The sequence below is a fragment of the Calidris pugnax genome, unplaced genomic scaffold (genome assembly GCF_001431845.1).
Source record: "Calidris pugnax isolate Ruff unplaced genomic scaffold, ASM143184v1 scaffold41, whole genome shotgun sequence".
NCBI classification, from domain to species: domain Eukaryota; kingdom Metazoa; phylum Chordata; class Aves; order Charadriiformes; family Scolopacidae; genus Calidris; species Calidris pugnax.
Window position 1 is genome coordinate 12597304 of NW_015094509.1, and position 20862 is coordinate 12618165.

General features: G+C 37.8%; 2 protein-coding genes across 2 annotated transcripts in view; both read left to right on the forward strand.

Annotated features, from left to right (window-relative positions):
• LOC106902044 (zinc finger protein ZFPM2-like) overlaps positions 1 to 15617 on the forward strand; it is a 202271-nt gene extending 186654 nt beyond the window's left edge. The window contains exons 5-6 of the mRNA XM_014965210.1: positions 15421 to 15532; positions 15610 to 15617. Of these exons, the coding sequence (XP_014820696.1) occupies positions 15421 to 15532; positions 15610 to 15617 (120 nt within the window). The remainder of the gene's footprint in view (positions 1 to 15420; positions 15533 to 15609) is intronic.
• A 257-nt stretch (positions 15618 to 15874) lies between these two features.
• ZFPM2 (zinc finger protein, FOG family member 2) overlaps positions 15875 to 20862 on the forward strand; it is a 109929-nt gene continuing 104941 nt past the window's right edge. Inside the window, exon 1 of the mRNA XM_014965615.1 lies at positions 15875 to 15981. Within this exon, the coding sequence (XP_014821101.1) occupies positions 15891 to 15981 (91 nt within the window). The 5' untranslated portion in view covers positions 15875 to 15890. The remainder of the gene's footprint in view (positions 15982 to 20862) is intronic.

A 20862-nucleotide genomic window follows, 5' to 3' on the forward strand; every position in this document is an offset into this window, starting at 1 on the left:
TTGATGTTTGGAAAGCCTCTAGGATTAATCTAGTGATCATAGTATTGTAAATATGAAATTTAACTCTAGAAAATGTAGTCCATTTGACCTTTTTAAAAAGACAGATTTTGAAAAAAATGTGAAAGGTAAGTTACTTTGAACACTCGGTATCAAATTAATTACAGAAAAATGGGAAGTATTTCAGAAGTTGGAAAAATACAGTTGGAACATATCCTGAGTCAGAGAAACTAATTAATATCCTTATCCTTGTGAACGTTTTCTTACCTATGTGTATTCCAGCACCATCCTTAACATGCACTGTGCACCTCACTCATCCTGATCCAAACCTTCAAATTAACTGGAGTCATTACATTAACCCTAAAAAATTTTGGGTGAGACCAGAGGTGTGCTTTTTGCATGGTGCCAGTAGTCTGTACTTCAGTTTGTGTACAGTGCAGGCAAAGTCTTGGAGCTTTTTTTGAAACATAGGTGTTGATTAAGAAGGAAAAAAGAAACTTATGTCATTCACAATAATGGGTTCAATTTTCTGTAAATAATAATGGCACATACTAAGATTTCTAACTACTAACATCCCATACCGAAATACACATTTATAACAAAGAATCCAATTTCCTTTGTTAAACCAATTCTTTTCTCAAATTTTGAAGCAATTCTAGGCAAACTTAAAAATCTTAATCAGTGTTTCATTTTAATAAAATTCAGTATTGTAATACTGGTATTTCACTAATCTTAAAATACTCACTTTGGTTGTTTTCCTTTTTAACTTTAAATGGCATCTTTAATCTAATGTACTGGAAGTTTGATAACCTTCAATTTAACATGGACAGCATTCCAAAAAGATTTTAAGAAAATTTTCACACTAATTCAGTCATTTCAAGTTATATGGACTCGGTTACATGTACATATACATTTGTACACTTACATGTGTACAGTTACATGTACCCATGCTTTTATAAAGAAAAGGATGTTATTTATTAATTTGCTCAAGTTACGTGTGTGTTATTCAGTTCGGCAAAAATGCCCAAATAAAGACCTTTTACCTGTGTTGAACTGACTGAAGTGAATACTGCAAAATATCTGTTGAGTATTTCTGGTTCAGTAAGAATAATTGATATGGTGCATATTTGTCTTAAATTATATATTTGGGAATGCCTTAGAGAGTCAAATTTTGCCTAGTAGTGAAGGGTCTCTCTTAATTACATGGTAGGCACGAAGTAAAGGAATCGATCAAATTGATGTCTGTGGGCCATGTCCTGCTTCCTTCACTTTAAATACAGAATTTCCACTGCTTCAGTTCTCTTTAGCAATAAGCTGTGGAAGACTTTTCAACTGCACAGAATTTCACTTTGTCATGACACTGACATATAGATGTTACAGTGAAACTGTCCTAGGTATTTAGGTAGATACAAATATAAATTTGATTGTAAAGTCATCTGTTACTCTTGTAGAAATTAGAAAGCCAGTTTTCTCATTTGTCTGAATTTTCTTGCATTTCAAAGAGATTTCAAGTCTAATACCTGCCTAATAATTTTCAAAGCATGGTGGTTAATACATTGTTTTGGCAGTCTTCTGTGCAGTACTTAAGAAACAGAAGCTTTAAAAAAAAGCGTTTTAAAAGTAGCCTGTTTATAATGCACTATAGAAAAATAATTCCTCTCAGAAATATCCTATTTACAGTCAAATCATTTCATAACTAAAAGAAAAAAAGCCGTGATGGGGTATACTAGAAAGCATCCTATTCCTGTTGTCAAGGTTTTAATCAAAATCCCAGGCCTTGTGGAGTAATCTAGGGATTTTCTCTTGTGTTTTATTAGTTGTTTTTTGAACTATAATCCCAGTAATGAGCAAGTAACAAAACTCAGCTGTACATACGAAACTACCACCTATCGCAGTTCTTTCAGTCTCAAATAGGATAACCAGAGCATAACTACTGTGAAGCAATACAATTATGAATTTCTTGAGGGGGAAAAAGGAGAGATAACTGCGCGGAAGTCAGCTAACACTGATGCATGGGTGGCTACAGCATGCAAAGGGTTAACAAGATTTTCATTTTAGATAGTTGCCGTAGTAACAATCAGAGAGCTCAGGCTGTATCTTTTCTATTTGTGGGGAATGTTTAGATTTACAGAGTAGCTCAGCTTATTATATATCTGCCTTGATTGCTGGATAAGGTTCGTTGATTAAAAACAGAATAAGATGCATTTTTATAATACTAAGGGAACCCGCTGCCCCCCACCCCCGCCTCCCATCACTCTTTGTCCAGATCTCTCTGCTCTCTCCCAGCGCTCGCCCGCTGCCCAAGGTGTGCCTGTAAATCAAGTTTCACTTGAACTTTCAAGGAGCAGAGGCCGGTGCCGCCTGCTCTGTGTGTGGCAGGAGCGCTTGGTCCTGAGCATCCCTGTCCTCCTGCTGGCAGCTGGTGTGGACCATAAAGCCGTGCCCCGGCCAGCGCCAGATTTGAGCACTGCTTCTTTTGTTTGATGCCGCAGCTTGTGTTGGCTCCTTCACCATCCACAGCTCAGCAGAACAAAGTTTGATCAGAGGTCGCCTCCGTGGCGGAGGAGTGAAGAGGCAAATTTTCAAGCGTTTGTCCCTCAGCTGTTCCCCTCGGTATTAGCAGGAGCTCTCAGAAGCTCACGGACCCTGCAGACATGGCAGCCTCCCTTCAATGTGCGAGTGGGATCTGAGCTTGTGAAAATCAGGCAATTATTCATTTCCTTCCCTTAAAAACGGAGGCAGCTTGTGCCAGCCGTAGTGCGGTACCAGGTGTGTGGAGGGTGCAGGGACCCTGGTGCCAGGCGGCTGCCAGGTGGGACCGATGTCCCACACTGGTGGTGGTGGCCTCACACCTCACCTGGAGGCCTCTATCTGCGGGGAACAGGGGAAAAAAAACCACTCAGTTGGGATGCCAGGTTCAATCCTGCCTTCAACAGCTGCTGCCAATTACTGCCAAGTGATATGTGGTAGTTGTTTGAAACAGAGAGGGTGGCTGGAGTACTGTAGCATTTTAATGCCAATTTCTGTGAGAAGAAGAAGAGAAATTCTGGTATAAAGTTTTACTAACTTCTGTAGTTTGATAGCCTGGACTTCTCTAATTATGCCAATTTCTAAAGCTTTTGCTTTTGTAGAGCTCTTGATTTTTCATACTGCTGATGCTGCTTGTGGTGTTAGGTTGCTTTCTTGGCTCCATAACACATGCACTGAAGAGGGACTTTCTTTTCCTTTTGTTGACTTCACTGGGATATTGAAGTACAGGGAACATTTGGAAGCTGGCTGTTTCGGTTTTTTTCTCAGGTATCTGAAAAATGATTTGAAAACTTTATTGGAAGCAGAAGGGATTTGATTTTATTTTCTTTGAACCAGGAAAGACCTTAAAGGAAAAATTATCTTTTGGAATTAATTTTTTTTTTTGTGAAACTGGTCTGAGCCAACAGTAGAATAGTTTTCTAATCACTTAAATTCAGTCCACAGTGTGGTGGCACCCCGTGTGATTGTTATTAGCATTCTGAGTTCTCCTTTCATAGAAAGAAAAAGATTAAAATAATTAGCTTGACTCCTATACCCTAGGTGCAAATTTATTGTTCTTTTTGATGCTCCCTACTTTTGAAACTCAGCCCACTTCCACTTGAGGACCTCTCCTTGGACTTGTGATCCCAAACAGCTCCAGAGGGGTCTCATTAGAGAGCACAGAGCTGCAGCACTGCTCTCCTGAAGTGGATTAATCAGTAGACTGGTGACTGGCAAGAGTCCGAGACGAAATTCTGTAGTTAGATATATCCAGTTATTCCATTCAACATTTTCACACTGTTTTGTTTCCACACATGAAAGTGGGTGAATCCAACAGCTCCCTTTAAGCAAGTTGCATTACTCTTTTATCAATACCATCATTTCAACATAGGATACCAGCTTGTTTATATCCATCAGTACCAGAAATGGACATTGGTTCATAATTAAATTAAAATCATAGAATGGTTTGTGTTGGAAGTGACTAAGATCATCTAGTTCCAATCCCCTTGCCATGGGCAGGGACAAGAATTTCAAAAAATTAATTTATTTCTTTCTGAGAAAAAGATCCTTTAAATAAACTTGCCAAGCTGCCAGTTTCTTTGTCTATTGTTACTTATTCCAGGTGATAGTTTTTTTGAGTTCCCTGAAATATGTTAAAATGGGAGGGGTTTGGGCTTCATTCATCATTATTTTTAGGTTATAAACATAGCACCAGGTCCCTATCTCGCTTTTAGTCCTTCTTTTATATGTAAATGTTTCATAAGTATCTGAATGAATTTCCCAAGTAATATGTATTTTCTTGGAAATGTTTTTACTTACAGAAAGTCTTTTACCCTTGCACCCAGCTTCATTTTGTTCAAAACCAAAAGCCTGCAAACAGCATTCCTACACTACTTCTTTGTTTCCAGATTTTAAGATCTATTATGCATAGTGTAGTGCGTAATCATAATTATGCATTCATGATGATGTTTGTACTGGCTTAACTCAGGAATAGTGTGAGAAAGCTAATCTCGAAGCTACAGGCTGTTTTCCTGCACTTTAGATTCTGATCTGAGCTGTTTGTTGAGTCTTACTGGAACCAGAGCCCCGTACTCACCAGTCCCGCTGCTGGACTCTCCATCTTTATCTCCAGTCCCAGTGAAGGACCTTCACCCATTCTTTGAAAACTTCTTTTTTTTTTCATGGAAACTTGCCTAGTTGCAGTTCTTCGTCATGCTGCATATAATCAGTACACTGAAGCAATTTAAATGAACACTGTCTCACACAATTGTGTCATACAAGCTACAAAAGACAGGGATCCTTTTAATCTCACATTGGGCATTTTATGAACTTCATTTTCATTTTTGTGTGAGAACAGGAAAAAAAAGAATCTTCACATTTTTAAGGCAGTGGGGAAAAAATGACCTGATTACGTGTAACATTTTGTAGCTGGAAGAAAGTAACTGCTTGCAAGGTAAAGGTGCTGCTCTGCTCAGTTCATCTTCTTGGTCCAAGCCTTCTGAAATGATAAAGAAAATGTAAGCACCATTAATCCATAATTCAGATCTTTGAAAGATCATATTGATGAATAAGCACAGAATTTGGAAATGTATTTTCTCTGAAATCCACATATAAATCAGTTACTCAATCCCATTGCTATTTATTTTTAAAAATCTATACAATATTTGATGGAATGGAAGAAAGATTAAAACCCTAAAGTACTGCATAATAATATGTTAATTTCTACTGGACAAATTTTCTTGTGAAGTCAATTTTAATATTTTGTGGGTCTTTTAACTGATAATATTTGGGAAGAGGTTTTCAGTGGAATCAAAACATTTAAGATTTTTACATGAAAACACTATGTGTATCTTATGAAATTTTGACCAGCTAAAGGAAATTTTACATTATATCTTTGATAGACTGAAAAATAGAAAATGTAGGTGAATAGTCAATTACCAAAAATTCCCATTATTTACAAACTTTTACATCCATATTATATATATATGTAAAGCTAATGCCTCTCCTTATTACTTGCAGACAAGAAAGCATGGAATAACATTGAAAAATCACTAATGGCACCTTATTCCAGTTTATTTTTACATAAGCAGTCAAGAATCATGCATAATGCAACAGTGTACCAACTAGCAACACACTCACAGGAGATAATTTAAACTTGTTTTTTATGGACACGAGAAGCTGATTTTAAGGCTGTCCCTAAGAAGATTGTTCTTGATTTTACATTATCCTGAGTGGGTGTTTCAGTTTCTTCCATTTACTATCAAACTCACTGGGTGAAAAAATATCCTAGTGTCTGCTTAATAACGATGGAATTTTCTACATGAAGATGTAAGTAGGAATTAGGTTTTACCCCATAATTATATATTAAATCAGTGTTAAAATACAGTTGTAATCAAATCCTTTCATATCCCAAGGCCACACATTTGATACAGTACATTGGAAGGTCAGAATACTTAGCTGAGTATACACCCCTTGAGACTCAACAGATGTACAGATATGTGGCCTAATCCCAAAAATGCATTCATAAGTCTGGAAGATCAGAATTGAGCCTTAATTCTCTAAAGGACTGCCACAATGTTGTGTGGTCCTTTCATCCAAATTAGAATGATTCATTATGTCTAGTCCATTAGCACCATCAGGGATAGGTGTGGGCCATAAAATCTGCATTAGGATTTCTAAATATGTCAAGGATAATCTTAAAATGAGATAAACTGGGATGTTTTAACTGAACTAAAAATAATTAATCAAAGTCATACATGTAGACTTCTGGTTGTTGAACCATGCATTAAACTCCTACCTTAAATCATTGTGTTGTCTTAACAAATACAAAATTTGGGCAAAGGATTGTATATTGGCTTTATACTGTTACTTTAGAGTACTGAGTTTCTTGTTGGTAAAGATATATACAGAAATATCTGTATAAAAACATGTATAAAAATCTTTAAAAATTGGGAAGAAAAGCACAGAAGATTTGTTTCTGTTCCCCACTTCCATTTCAAATGAATAAGGTCAGAGTTTATATGTAATATTTTGTGTGCATTCGGTGTATACACCACTGAAGTTCAAGTATTGTGCAGTGCATCATCAAGAGAATTACACTGTAATATCTGCACCATTAACTACAATACCTTTGTATTAAATATGCATTTCATAAGGGTCTCACAATATTAATTGGAAATATAATCCTAATAGAGCTGCACTAGATGATACAGTTAAAATATTGGACAAGCATATACAGAGAATGTTATTTTCTAGATTTTTGGTTCGGGGGGGGAAAGAAAAGTGAAATTAAAAAATATTATCTTTTACTGCTGCTAAAGCAGTATTATTCATCTTTCATGACAAAACCATTCATTTCTCTAAAGTAAAATACACAACCTGTGTAAATACAGCAATCACTGTGGATGGTTTCAGTGTAAATACCTGGATAGTGGAACAAGGCAGAATTAACCCATATACAATATAAATGCCTTCATGTCTTCTAGAAAACCCTCTGTAGTTGTCTCCTTGATAGTCTAGAATATCTGTTGTCACATTAACTGTCTTAAGGCCAAATGATCTTTGTGCAAAGTATGAGAGCAAATGTCAGACGATTAACAGGGATTGATGGTTTATCCCAGAGTTTAGTCCCTCAACCCATCCAGTATAAACTCAATGTTTGCAGAACTGCAGCTGAGCCATACTGAGCATTCATCTATTTAACATAAAAAATGATTTGTAAAAGTGAAAGGAGTTACATTCAAGCCAAGTGCATTTGGAAAATACTTACTGGCAAATATCAATGTGGTTGCATTAGTAGAAAGAGAGACCTAATTCTTACGGTAGACAATAATTTACAACAGGGAGGTTAACCCAGCAGAAAAAATGCACTGATAATTCAGTGTAAAAGTGTGCAAGTCACACTGCATTCTATCTTGTCTAAAGATAAGTTATATATAGTGTGATTTCATCAGTACAGGTGCATGTCATCTCTGAAATAGTATTATCCAAAGTATTCAACTTTACAGTAAAGCGGAAAGGTTCGACAACCACGGCAGATACCTGAGCACTAAGGCGCAATAATATTGGGCACACTAACCACAGGTACCTGCTCACAGGTACCAGGATTTGATTCACTTAACATTGTCAAGTTTCAGAATATCCTAATCATATTTATGCTAATCACAGCACCGACTAAGAATCCAGTTTGCTGCTTTCCCAAATAATTAAATGAACAGGACAGAGAGTAATAGGAGAAATGTAATGAGAAAATCAATGCAAGAGAGTGATGCCAAAATACACTGCTGTCCATCCCATGCTCTTTGGGAAAGGGAAGAGTCATCTAGACCTAGTTAGTCAGGCATATACAAAATGGAAGAAAGAGAAAGCTAGAAGGACAGGGCAGGGGAGGAGCAGCTGTGGAGTGAAGGCAGGTGAAAAGACTGTACAGGAGGAAAGAATGGTTCCAGAAAGCCCGTCAACATGGTGTGGTCTGGGCAGGGAGAGCTCACTGAATGTTCAGAGGTCCACTTTCCAGCTTTTCCATTCCTGTTCCTATCATAGCAAGGAGCCAGAAGGAATTGCCATGACCCTCAGCTAGGACCAGGTGCTCTAGAATCTGGATTAATTATTTTAAAGCTTCCTAGTTCTGGAGAAAAGTTTGAAGGTGGGTTCCAAGGAGATCCTGGATTAAATAGAATAAGCCCGAGTTGCTTTTGAAAGCCATTATTTTGTACCTAAGTTACAGTAAGATTTGATTTATGTTTATTTTATCGATTTGAAAAAAATCCATTTTAGCAAGGTAACATGAAATGATCTCAGCATTTAGTGCACATTTAATTCACATTAGGGACATTCATCAGCAGGCATATTTGATATTAATAAAAAATTTGGAATCACATTGAAGTCATGACAAGTGTTGGAAAATATTAACAGACCTAGGGCATATTTTTTTGTTTGAAATTTTCTCTGGTCTGCTTTAGGTTTGTGGATATATGGTGAAATGTATGTTCAGTTTTGTCACTTGACAAGTGATGATCTCTTGGGGTAAACAGCAGGGTTTCTCAGTTGCAGGGAATCCCAGCTGTCTTTTGGGATTCCATCTGTGTGTACTTTTCTTTCTTTCTTTTTTTTCTTTTCCTTTTTTTGTGTTTGAAACATTTAAAGGCTTTGGTTTGATCACAGCCTCTTCGAATGTTACCAATTCTTTTTCTTCTATCACCAAAAAAAAAAAAAAAAAAACTCCCCTGAAGGGACTCCCTCTTCAGATAAGTGGAATCCCAAAATAAATAGCCAAAGGTAATGGTGCAAGGTGTTTCACAGCCAGGCAGTCTGGAGGTGCAGCGCTGCCATGTTAACCAGTAGTGCTACATAATGAGAATCCAGAGCCTTGGGCAGAAAAGACATGAGGACTTTTTCCCCTCCCACCTTGTCCAAGATACTGGGAAGTAACACCGATCCCTGGTCCATTTCTCAATCACTAGTTTCATGGCTCATCACAAGCAACAATTTTTCCATCTGTCTTCTTTCTGCCACTTACCATACCAGAACACCGGTTACATCTATGTGGGTAGATGGGTTCTTCATCTAGCCATGAGGCTGGCATCTCATAGATGATACTTCAACACTCCTCTGAAACACTGGAAGCCATAAAGTTGTAAAGTAATAACTAAAAGAGTTATCCCAGGTTGTCTGCAGATTTAGGTGAAATTAACTGCACTATTACATTTGTATCAGGTTTTCAAAACTTTTTTTTCCAAGCACAAGAACTAAGGATTGCAAAATTTCTCTTGCATTTAGTTTAACTTTCAAGATCTCACTGACAGACATATTAGGGGCTGTGAAAACTGAAATGTTGGTGCAATTGTACAATTCCAGAGTAGGTGTTTGTAGGCTGGAGACTGCTGTGTCTTTGCTTTATTTGGTGATGTTTGTCATCAGCATGGAACTACAGCACAGAAACCCGCCTGACATCTCCCGTCTCATGTGAGGGGAGAGGAGTTAGCAGAGGAAGCTGTGGCACTGTGAAGTGCTGCCATGGACCTTAACGGGCAAGGTTTCCAAAGAAATCTTTGAGATAAATATTCTTCCAAGATTGAGTCCTCCTTGGAAAAAGAGTTTTCAGGGAAGCTACACAAATTGAAAGACACTCCAGCTGATTGCACACAAATCGACAACAAAATCAGGGTTTGTGTTTGTCCAATGGGCTGTTTGGATGGGCTTGTTTTAGGATTTGAGGAATTTGTAGCAGTTATATGGTAAAGATATACATAGAGACAGTCAATGTAAGTGTGAGTTGATAAAGTGGAGTTACCAGACTTCTTGTTCAAAAAAATCTTAAAAAAATCTTAAAGTAGGGATAGTTTGAGACCTATGCAAATCTCTGTTGTTGCTCAATCCCAAATGACCCCTTAGGAGATCTTCGCAACTGAACTGATTTGATAAACTTATAAAGGTTTTGCTGTATTGAATATGGTGACCACCAAAGTTGAACTTAACCTCTCGAGAGGGGACATTCCTGCAGTTTCAGTATGTCAGAAGGTATGTCAACCCTGTGATGATCAAACTGAATTTAAATTTAATTTCAACGTAGAAACCTCTATCTGTGTATAGAGACTGCTCTTTACCAGACTCATGTTTGAAGGCACCTGCTGTATATCTGCAGCTTTCCTCCCAGTACAGCCTTGTTTTTAATTGACTGTATAAAGTTAAACTGCACAGAAGGGGATGGGAACTTTCTCCAAGGGCACAAAGACATTTTGGTAATCTGTATTTTTCATGGGAACTCAGACTCTTTGGAAGTTTTAGAAAGAAAATCTGTTTGTCAGAACCAAAACACAATTAGAAGCAAAGGCCCTGAGTATCTTAAGTCTCCATCAACTTTCCTCTGTTTTGGTGAGAGTACTTGAAGTAGTTTTGACGTTCTAGAGCCCTGTACTGATTGAAGGAAAAAAAAAGACACAAATGTAGTGATTTTTCAATGAGCAGTACATCTCATTAAATAATGTTGAACATTTTTGGGAACACCATGCCAGGGAAAGGATGGTCGTGTCAGAGCAACTTAATGAACATCAGCTCAGTACCTATTTCTTGTTCTGGCACAACTTCTTAGGAAACAGCTAGCAGCGATCAGGCATTTGACATCAGAATTTCATAGATTTCAAACAACTTGCTCGTAGCGCATTTCTCCTCAGCGTGGGGGTTTCCTCAAGTTTCTGCCAGGCCACACACATCATATGTTAGAAATCTTTGCAGGGAAGAACCCATCTAACATTACTTGTCAGCACTGATTCCTTTTAGCAAGAGTGCAAAACTATTTTCGGCCTGCTGTGATGACTATTTTTATCTCCATTAACCTCTTGACTGAATATAAACATTTATTGAGGGTTACCTCCCTTGTTTGTCCAGTTGCTTCAAAGGTTAGTGAAAAGTGGATGCCTGCCCGACCTCTTTTATGCTCATTAGCTGATTCTAATTGTTCCCTGAGAGATCACAGTTTTGACCCTGTTTGTCCTTGTCAAATTTGTCTAGTTACGGCATGAAGACATTAGCAGAAATTGCATTTTCAGGTAAAAATGACCCAAGTGTAGAACACACGTTTACCTAGAGTAGAGCAGTGAACAATATTATGGCTCTGTAATGTGCCCTTATTTCCAAAATGTGAGGTTACTATTGTATGGCCCCATCGTATGGACACCTGTGTTAGCAGATCCCTATGATTATACTTGAGCAATTGGCAGAATGTTTTGTAAGCTTTTGAGTAATTTGTAGCAGTTCTTTTGGAGGGAGAAATAAAATTTTGTTAGGTTTTTTAAGTCTTATTTTTAAGCAGCTGTAATAGTGTTGCTCCTGTGTCAAGAGGGCTGTTTTGCAAGAAGATAACTTTCTTAAGGTAGAGATATTCCTAATAGCACAGTAAAAAACCACATAGCATAAAGTAGCTAACACCTCCCACCACCACCACCATTTTGGGAATGACCAACTAAAGGTTACAATATGACAAATACATCTTAGGAATTACAGGATGATCTTCATAGTACTCTCTGAGAGTCAAAGCATGAACATACTTCACTTCAAGTAGGATGGTGTCCCAAAGGAAAAGAGCTGTCATGGAAAACATGTTGCCCTGCCAAGAGTTTCTTCTGTGTCAAGCCAAGAAAGCCCTTTTTCATGTTCCTGGGTGGAACAGCTGTGGTTGTATGGTGAGGGCAAAGGACCTGGCAGGTCTCAATGAGGTATCTCAGACAGACAGGTCCCAGGCTTCACAGGTTGTAACCAGTGCCTGAAATCCCACAGACACTTAGTGCAGATTAAAAAGCACTGGTGTAATGAGCTCAAAGCACGATATCCTGCTTTACAAGCGGGTTGCTGCATTCTGCACCAGCTTCAGCTTTCAAATGGATTTAAAATGTAGCCTCAGGTATAGCGCATTGCAGTAGTCTAATCTTGAGGTGATAAAGGCATGACTGATTTAACCATAGCTTCTTGTTATCTTGGACTGGGGTCTTTTCTTTTTAACCATTTTAGGGAAATGGCCCTTCCTGAATCAGCAGGCTTGCTGCAATTCTTACTATGTAATAAGGCACAAGAGCAAGCCTTTGTCAGTGGTGAACACCTCCTATGAACGTGTGAACTTCACAGGATGCCAGACCCCAAGAACTGCTGCGGTGGTCCTGACTCGTCTTACAGCTCACACAATATGCCTGTGAGGTACTTCAAAGAGAAGCCATTGCCCGTCTCCCTTAGTGGAGCTGCCAAGCTTTACAAGCAGCCAGGGCCTTCTGAAGTTTTCCTTTCATATTAAAAGAAGTTTATTTACATATCTGTGCAGCTTGGGAGCAGAGCTATGGGAGAATGGGAAATTCTTTTGAGGTGTCCACCGGCTCCTCTGGGCTAGCAGAGCTGTGAGACGAAACACCCTGTTTCTCCTCCAGCCTATCTCTAGTGCCTAGAGACCACTCACAGCTGCTGAACTGATTACAAGTTTTACTGCCAAGCCCACCTGGAAGCTAATATAGGGATCTCCATGTACTTCTTTAAGTTCCACAAAGGCCCTGCAAATGGGGCACAGTGAAGCAGGTTCATGTCCTGACTACTGGTGCTCATTTACCTGCTGTCCCTTCACCTCAGAAGGAATGAAGCACCAGCCTGGGCTCCTCTCATTGTTTAGAAGAAACAGGGGCAATGGTCTGGGACTAAGCCTACCACTTACTAAAGGAGAAATTAATCTCCACAAGAAAGTAAGTCAAACGGTATCTCTGCATCTCATTTCTTCCTCAGCAGTATGTAGTTAAGTATAATCCTTTCCCAGGACATATTATTTGTCCTGTCTATGTAGATAATAAACTATTGCCCAGCACAAGAAGATCATGCTATTGTTTGAGTCTTTTTGATACCACCTTAATGCAAATAATACCCTTACAGATGGGAGAGACACAATGAAATCTCAGATGTCTGGGAAGAAGAAAACCAGAAAAGGGAATTAGATCATGTGAAAATTGAATAGATGATTCCTTTTGCGCTGAAAAGATAGAATTTTTGTTTTGTTTTCTGAACTTGGTCTCCAACTTAAAAAGAAGACTTGTTTGAAAATCTGAATGGTGTACTTGGAAAAGTCCCCTACTTTATATTGCACTGTCTTTTGGTTGTATTTGGGATGACCAGAGACTGAGATCACATATAAGCACAAAAACCATGTTAAAGGCTTGACTGAAATGGCAGTTGGAGAAATGCAGTGTGTGGTAGGAACACGTCCTTGCCATCCTCTTTCTTCTGCGTTATTGCTATGCAGTCACAGTTGCTAATTCATGCTAGAGCTTATATTTAATATAGGTATGATTCTCAGTGATGTGAAGAATAGCCACTTTTCCTTGTTTCCATAGCAGCCTTAGCACTGTTTTGGTGTAAATGACACTAAAGTCCAGACTTTTCTATGACAGAAGATAGACATGACACTTTGATTACCTTTCATCTCATCTGTTGCAGATCTTTTTCGGTTCATGCCTCATTTACATCATTGTTTTCTGTGCAGTCCATGTGTAAATACTTTGCACTGATTTCATAGTTGTAACATCAGGCTTCTTGGTAATTTATGTATGAACCTAACCACATTTTTTAAAAAAGGTTGTCTTGTTTAGTGGCCAATTAGAAATCAAAATTTAAATTCAGATATCAAACGTTGATTCTTGTAATACTTCACATAAGCAAACACACTTTCTGCAACTTCCCATACAAAAAACAGTATTTGGAATTGAGACGTTGCCCATCTCCGGTTGCAGTATTTTTACACTAGGTAGGTATGTTGTCATTAGCTTTTCCATTCCTTTTTAGCAATTTCATTCTTCATTTATATCTGTTTTTTTCCAAAACTTCTGGGAGATTAATAATGTCACAGCGTGCATATAGAATAAGTGTGACTTATGCATAAACATTTGTATAAAAAATGCAAAATACAAAATGCAAATTAAGCAAGAAATACTTTATTGGAAAAAACAGTATTAGAGAATAAACAGATGAAAAACCCCCTGAAAATGCGGTGTGACATTTAATATGTCTTATTCTATCATCTTTATTAAAATATTGATATGTCATAAATTATTTTAAATATGTCTTACACAAGTTTATTATTTTAATCTTATATAACTATAATATTTTAAATAGTATCTTATTTTCAGTAAATATTTTCATGTGTGTTTTGGTAATGTAATATGTTTTGTGGTAACTTGTGATATTCTTCACTACATTTCTAGAACAGTCATAGATAATACTAGAACAGTCATAGATAATAAATGTGGCCAATGCATCTGGAACGTCTATGTAAATATATGACTTTCCGTATCTTAAATTTTTTTAACTCTATTAATCATACAGAATAGCACAACAGAACATAATAGGAGCCAACTAGAGAATTATTGGTGGAATATAAAAATAATTAATTAAATTCTCTTAAAAAAGGTTAGAATATCTTAGACCGAATTATATCCTAGAAAAAAAAAAGTAATGAAAAGTTACATGGTGACTGTTGTGCTTTGTACTATCTGCTGTGTTTTCATGCTTGATATAGAGAAAAAGAACTGTGAACGATAGAAGGCTAAGTGGCATCTCAGTGCCACATGCTGACAAACTCAGGTTTACCCACAGGGTTTTTGCCATTTGATTAGTAAAAAGCAAAAAGTTACGTGTTAATAAACTTGAAGCTTCTACTTTATCTCCTCAAATACCAAACTCTCTAAACACAGAATCTGAAATATACACAGGAGATGGTTTTGTTAAATGTGCATCTCTGCCTGCATGCCTTTCAGGTGCAAAGGATGTCATGCTTTACTTCTGTGCCTTTGAATTTATTAATACAACTTCTTTTATAGTCTTTTTGGAGACAAAATGCAGAGAATCATTAGCATGATTATTATTACAGACGTAGTAAAATCACACATCAACACTTAGCAAAAGGGGAAAAATTCCATTATCCATTCAAAACGATTTCCTATGATAATACAAATGTTACCCAGGACAGATCTTTGAAATGGATACTGATTCTTTAAATTCTTTCCTGTCTGTTTCAGGAAATAGTGAGATCCCATTGATAATGAAGTACAATGTATCTAAAGTTCACTTCTAAACACTTGGCTCTTTGCTGTGAAAGTCATCTGCATTCCCTTTATAATTCTCAGCCACTAGAGATCTGCTTAATCTTGGAGATCTGATCCAATATCATTCGGAAAAATCCTTGATAATAGTTTCGCCATTCAATCAATGAAAGAGCTAAAGCTTACCGCTTGTGTCTTCTTAAAAAAAATCCTGAGGCAGGGGAATAAGACCTTGGCTTATGGGTTTGGAGATTTTGTTGTTTGCAAATAAAATGATTATTACTATTATTATTCAAGTTCTTAATCAAGGCAAGCAAATGGCATCTGTTTGTTATCATCCTTCCTACAGAAGACAAAGGCTTCAGTCCCTATGGTACTGACTGCTGGCCCCAAGTGGTTGCTGGATGTGACTTGGCAAGGAGTAGAAGACAACAAAAACAACTGCATTGTGTACAGCAAAGGTAAACACAAGCTGATTTTTTTTCTCTACTTTTTTTGTGTAAGGTACTGAGATAAAAATATACCTGTTGCGTAATAGGAAAATGAAGTAGTTTGTTTCAGTTTTCATTCCCATTTTCCTACCATGTTCTGGTTTTGCTTTTTTTTTTTTTTTTTTTTTTTTTTTTTTAAAAAAAAAAAAAAAAAAAAAAAAAAAAAAAAAAAAAAAAAAAAAGTTCTAGGAAAAATATTAAACCCGGAGATTTTGTTGTTTGCAAATAAAATGATTATTACTATTATTATTCAAGTTCTTAATCAAGGCAAGCAAATGGCATCTGTTTGTTATCATCCTTCCTACAGAAGACAAAGGCTTCAGTCCCTATGGTACTGACTGCTGGCCCCAAGTGGTTGCTGGATGTGACTTGGCAAGGAGTAGAAGACAACAAAAACAACTGCATTGTGTACAGCAAAGGTAAACACAAGCTGATTTTTTTTCTCTACTTTTTTTGTGTAAGGTACTGAGATAAAAATATACCTGTTGCGTAATAGGAAAATGAAGTAGTTTGTTTCAGTTTTCATTCCCATTTTCCTACCATGTTTTTGTTTTTTTTTTTTTTTTTTTTTTTTTTTAATGATATAAAAGCCTTTCATGGTGCCTGTAGTGTACTAAATGCTTATAAAAACAGGACATCAGCTGACAGAAGACATACCATTCATTTCTCTCTGAGAGTGCTTCTTGGGAAACATCAGTAAAATCTATACACTTTAAATGAATGAATTCCTTCTGACATTTTATTGGACATACTGGATAGCATTTCTCCATGTTACGTTACATTGTAGATTACTAACTGAAATCTGGTTTTATAAGATGAATGTGAACTTGATTGGACTATGATAAAACTTCATGTCAGCATGGTAACAGAAGATAACTGGAACTGGATTTCAGGGTTGTCACCTCTGACATTCCAGTCTCTGTGTAGTGGCTTGACGTGATGATGCTTCACTGGAGTGTATTAGCTAGTGGAAATGCATATCATTTCTGTCTTACGTGAATTTGCTCAAGTTGGTAGGAGTTCTTATGAGCCCTCCCCCAAGCAGGCTTTGTCTAACCTACCATATCTAACAGCTACTTTGGTTCAAGATGCAAAGGCTTTTGTCTTGCACCTTGAACCAACCCAAAGAGCCTTGGGTTCAGTCCATAGTGCAGTGGACTATGCCCCATGCTGTTTTGTCAGTCACTGTGAAAGCTTCAAAAATGTTGTTATGGTATCATTACAGTATGTTTTTATCTAAAAAACAAAACAAAAGAAAAACAAACCCACCCACAAAAAACAGGACCTAAATACATGGAATTAGAATAATTAATGTAGTATAGCTGGTTTTGGCATTCACCCTGAAGATCAGGTTGCAAAACTGTGACTTTCCTTCCCTGTATTTCAATCACCAATCTCAGCACTTTGTGTATACTTCAGAACATGCACTGTTCTTGTTTAATTTCTTTTAGGTTTTATTTCTAACCAAACAGACCTACTGAGATCAAAGATTTGTTTGCTGAGGCAACCTAGTGACCATTTCAGCATACAAGCATCCAGGCAAATAAGCACCCATATCAATATATTAACATACAAAACACTAATCATAACATCAAAGACTCCTAAAAACTTACTAGAAACAATTACAACTTGTTCCTATAATCATTGCAATTTATACACTTATAAGAGGATTGCTTTTAAACTGCCACGAGCCTTTGAAAGTTGAAACGCTGAAAACAGGGAATTTGCATGTTAAAAACGAGTTGCACACCAGGGTCTTATAAATTCTTTCTATTATAATTACAGAATGCCAACACATTCAGTCTGCAACCTGAAACACCTGCAGTACTAGAGAACTGGGCTCAGATCTAAAAAGGGTTGAGCTGCCCTTCCTTCGCAGCTTGCTGGTTGCTGCCCAAGTGGAAGAAGCAGCAGAGTGCTCTGAGTAGCACAGGGAAGCTTTTCTCCTGAATCCAGAGCTGCAGTTTGCTATTCATAATACTGAATACTCGCAGGCAAACTTTTCTGCAACAACTTTTTAATGTAATGGGAAATTACTTTCGCTACAAAATACAGCTTCTGCAAATTCCCATAGGATGATGTCTTATCAAGTATTACATTCTATCTGTAATTATAATAATACTTAGCACATATATACCAGTAAGACTTTTCATCTTCAAAGTACTTTACAAACACTAACTAATTCATTAGACAGTTTCAGTGCTATCATCTGTCTGATTGAATCTACTGAAATATGAAATTTTTTTCAAATAGCAAAAACCTTCTTCAGTTTGGTGCAAACCGAGTAGCCCAAAATATTAGTCTTTTCATTCAAACGTGCTGGATTTTCTTTCACTGATGACGGTGGTTATTTTAGTACCTTGTTAGGTATTGAGAGACAGTCATACAGTGCTCAAGGTGAATTCTGTTTTCTCTACCGCAGATGCGTATTATAACAAAAGTAGAGGATAAATTTGAGCCCTGATTTATAAATACATGTTAGAAACCTGTTACTTCACTAATCTAATGCGGGAAATACGTTGTAGATGTGCTTTACCTTCACTGCATTCTGTTCATCTCTTTGCGCTTTGAGTTGGCTGCTCTGTCGTTCATTAACCTACACTTGCCTTGAGCTCTGCTGGGATTTTTGTACTAGAAAGATTAATTGGCTTGGATCACAAAACAATGTCAAATAGAAGATGGTAAAATAAATAAATAGAATAACGTTTCTTCCTTCAATTTGTATCTCATCATTCCAGATTACATTGCCTTGATTTGTGTTAGCTTTCTGTCTCCTATAGTGCCATTACTTCTAATGAAACGGTGTCAGCTGGCATGTAGTTGTAATTCGATGTTATGTTGTACTTGCATCTGTATAATTTTGTTAGTTTGCTTAGCAATACATTGTTATTTCTGAAAGCAATTAGCTGAACAAATGTGTGGAATTGTACATGTAGCAGATTTGGTCACCTGGGAACTGTTTTCCTTACTATACCCAAGCTGAGATGAGTAGAGTAAATCGGTACATTTCTAACAGGAAAATAAGTTTAAGAATTGGCTAGCAGTGCATGGTACTGGTCAGTCAGTTGCTGACTCAGAAGGACATGCCATATTTCCTTTTAGATTAATACAGTGATATCTGTGAGAGCGGAATTGTCCCCAGATCTTGGAGGAGGGCATAAGAATGTCAGCCTGACATCCAGTTCACTAGGGGCTGTGGGCACCCCAGTCACCCGCGTATTGCACATGGAATAGTGGCAAGGAGAGGAGCCTGGCGTGTAGTTCCAATTGAAAGGGAATCTGAGCCGGCCAGAAGATTCCCTTTTTGCCCTCAAAACTTCTCCATAAAATATTTTTCCTAGGCCTGCAAACACAAAAAGTGTGAGTCCATGTAGATATATGTATATATATGATGTACCTGTATAGGATTATATTGTTAAGTTATTACAGTGGAACCACAATTAATCTTCTATATTAATTTTTAGATGAAGAAACTGGTTATTTAAAATCATACATCAGAGTACATTCAGAGTGAATAGCTGTGAAGTAACTATTCAGTGTTTGAAATTAGTTCTAAATAGGACTAAATAGTCTAGGATCACTCATTTCTATCTGTGTTTTTTAGAACTGCATTTCCCCAATACTAGGACAAATTAGAAAAGGGAAAAACAGTTCATTAGTATCCCTTTTTACAAGCTCGATACAAGCTGGCTACTGATGGCATGTGCCATTATCCCATTCTATTTTTTTAAAGGAAATTTTTTCAACTGTAATTACATTTAAAAGACATGCTTTTTTTTGTTTTAATATTCACGTCAAACTTCTCAATAATTTAAGAGATGTCCTAGAAACAGCAACTGAAATTTTACAGACAGATTTTAGGAATTGTAGCTTATCTGGAATTATAAAGAAGTTCTTTCCAAAAAACAGCTACAGAGTTTCAGTAATTCAAGTCTAAAGTGTTAATGCATGAACTGTATGTTCATCGCAACACAGTGTGCTTGAGAAGCATTTGTGCCTCACAGAGCTGTGCACCAGCCCTGGTAGATCTCTAAGACCGGAGGTAGGAGTCCCCCCCCGCCTCCCCCAGCCTAGGAGGGGGCTGGGGCATTAACTACAAATCTTCCACTGGGACCGTGAGGGATTTTAAAAAATGTGTTACGACTGAACAGAATAGGAACTGTGTAAAGAATACAGTTGCACAGGCTGAAAACCATGCTCGTGGAACAGACATTTTTCCAGATATTGTTTAAGCCATTTATGTGAAATGTATGGATACCGTATGTTTAGTGGCATTGTTAAAACAGGGTGTCTGTACAAATATTTAGCTGTGGGAATTATAAAATCATAAGGCGATTAAGTTAGCTAGTTGTGAAATTCCAATATTGCTTTTTAAATGACTTCAGGATATAGGAGGTGCTAAGGTTATTATCTGTTATCAGGAATACAGCGGAATTGTACGACTGGATAATAACTAAACAACTGACACAATGTAAAATTACATTATCAGTGTGTTAAAACAAAATTGCGCCCTAAAGGAGTCTACATGCCAGCTCAGAGCTGCAGTGTAATTATGCTTAACTCTGATAATTAAAATACAACGGAGATCAACAGAATCATTTTCATTAAGAAAATTATTAATGATGGTGGTATAACAGTAATTGATTGCAGAGCACCACAGGATAACTCTGTGCAGGAAAACCAACATGTTTAACGTGTGGCTGGGCCGGTTGGGTGGCGTTGCGTGCCACCGAGCACGCTGCCCGCCCAGGTGGCACCTCTTCTGCTGCAGACCCCAAAACGGCTGCTTTTTGGGCTGAGGGACGGGTGCTGGGGGACGGGGCGGCGGGATGGGGTCGGGGTGGGCTGCCGAAAAGGAGCCAGCCAGCGGCAGCGACTGGAACCATCCGTCATCTGGTTTGGCGGGAGGCGGTGTTTGGTTTTGCATTTCCACCGGTGATTTACGGATGTTATTTCCTCCTCTGCCTGGCCTCGCTGAGTAGTTTATGCCCTTCGTTATTTCTGAGAGGATGCGGGAGGAGGGAAAAAAAAATACGTCCTCGCCCCGGCGCGGTTGCACAGGCACCGCGTGACATCTCCGTAAGTAATTCCACAGGATGGTCCTGTTAATTGTCCCGGTGGTGCGGACACGCTATCGAATGCCGTAAAAAGGCTCCATCCCTCTGTAAGTGAAATCGCAGTCGGTGCCCACTGAGCGACTATAACAAAATCCTGGCTCGGGAGGAGGTTGCCTAAGGGTGAGATCCGAGAATTCTCATTTTCTTTTGGTGAGCACAAAATGAGCCGGGGGCGGGGAGGGG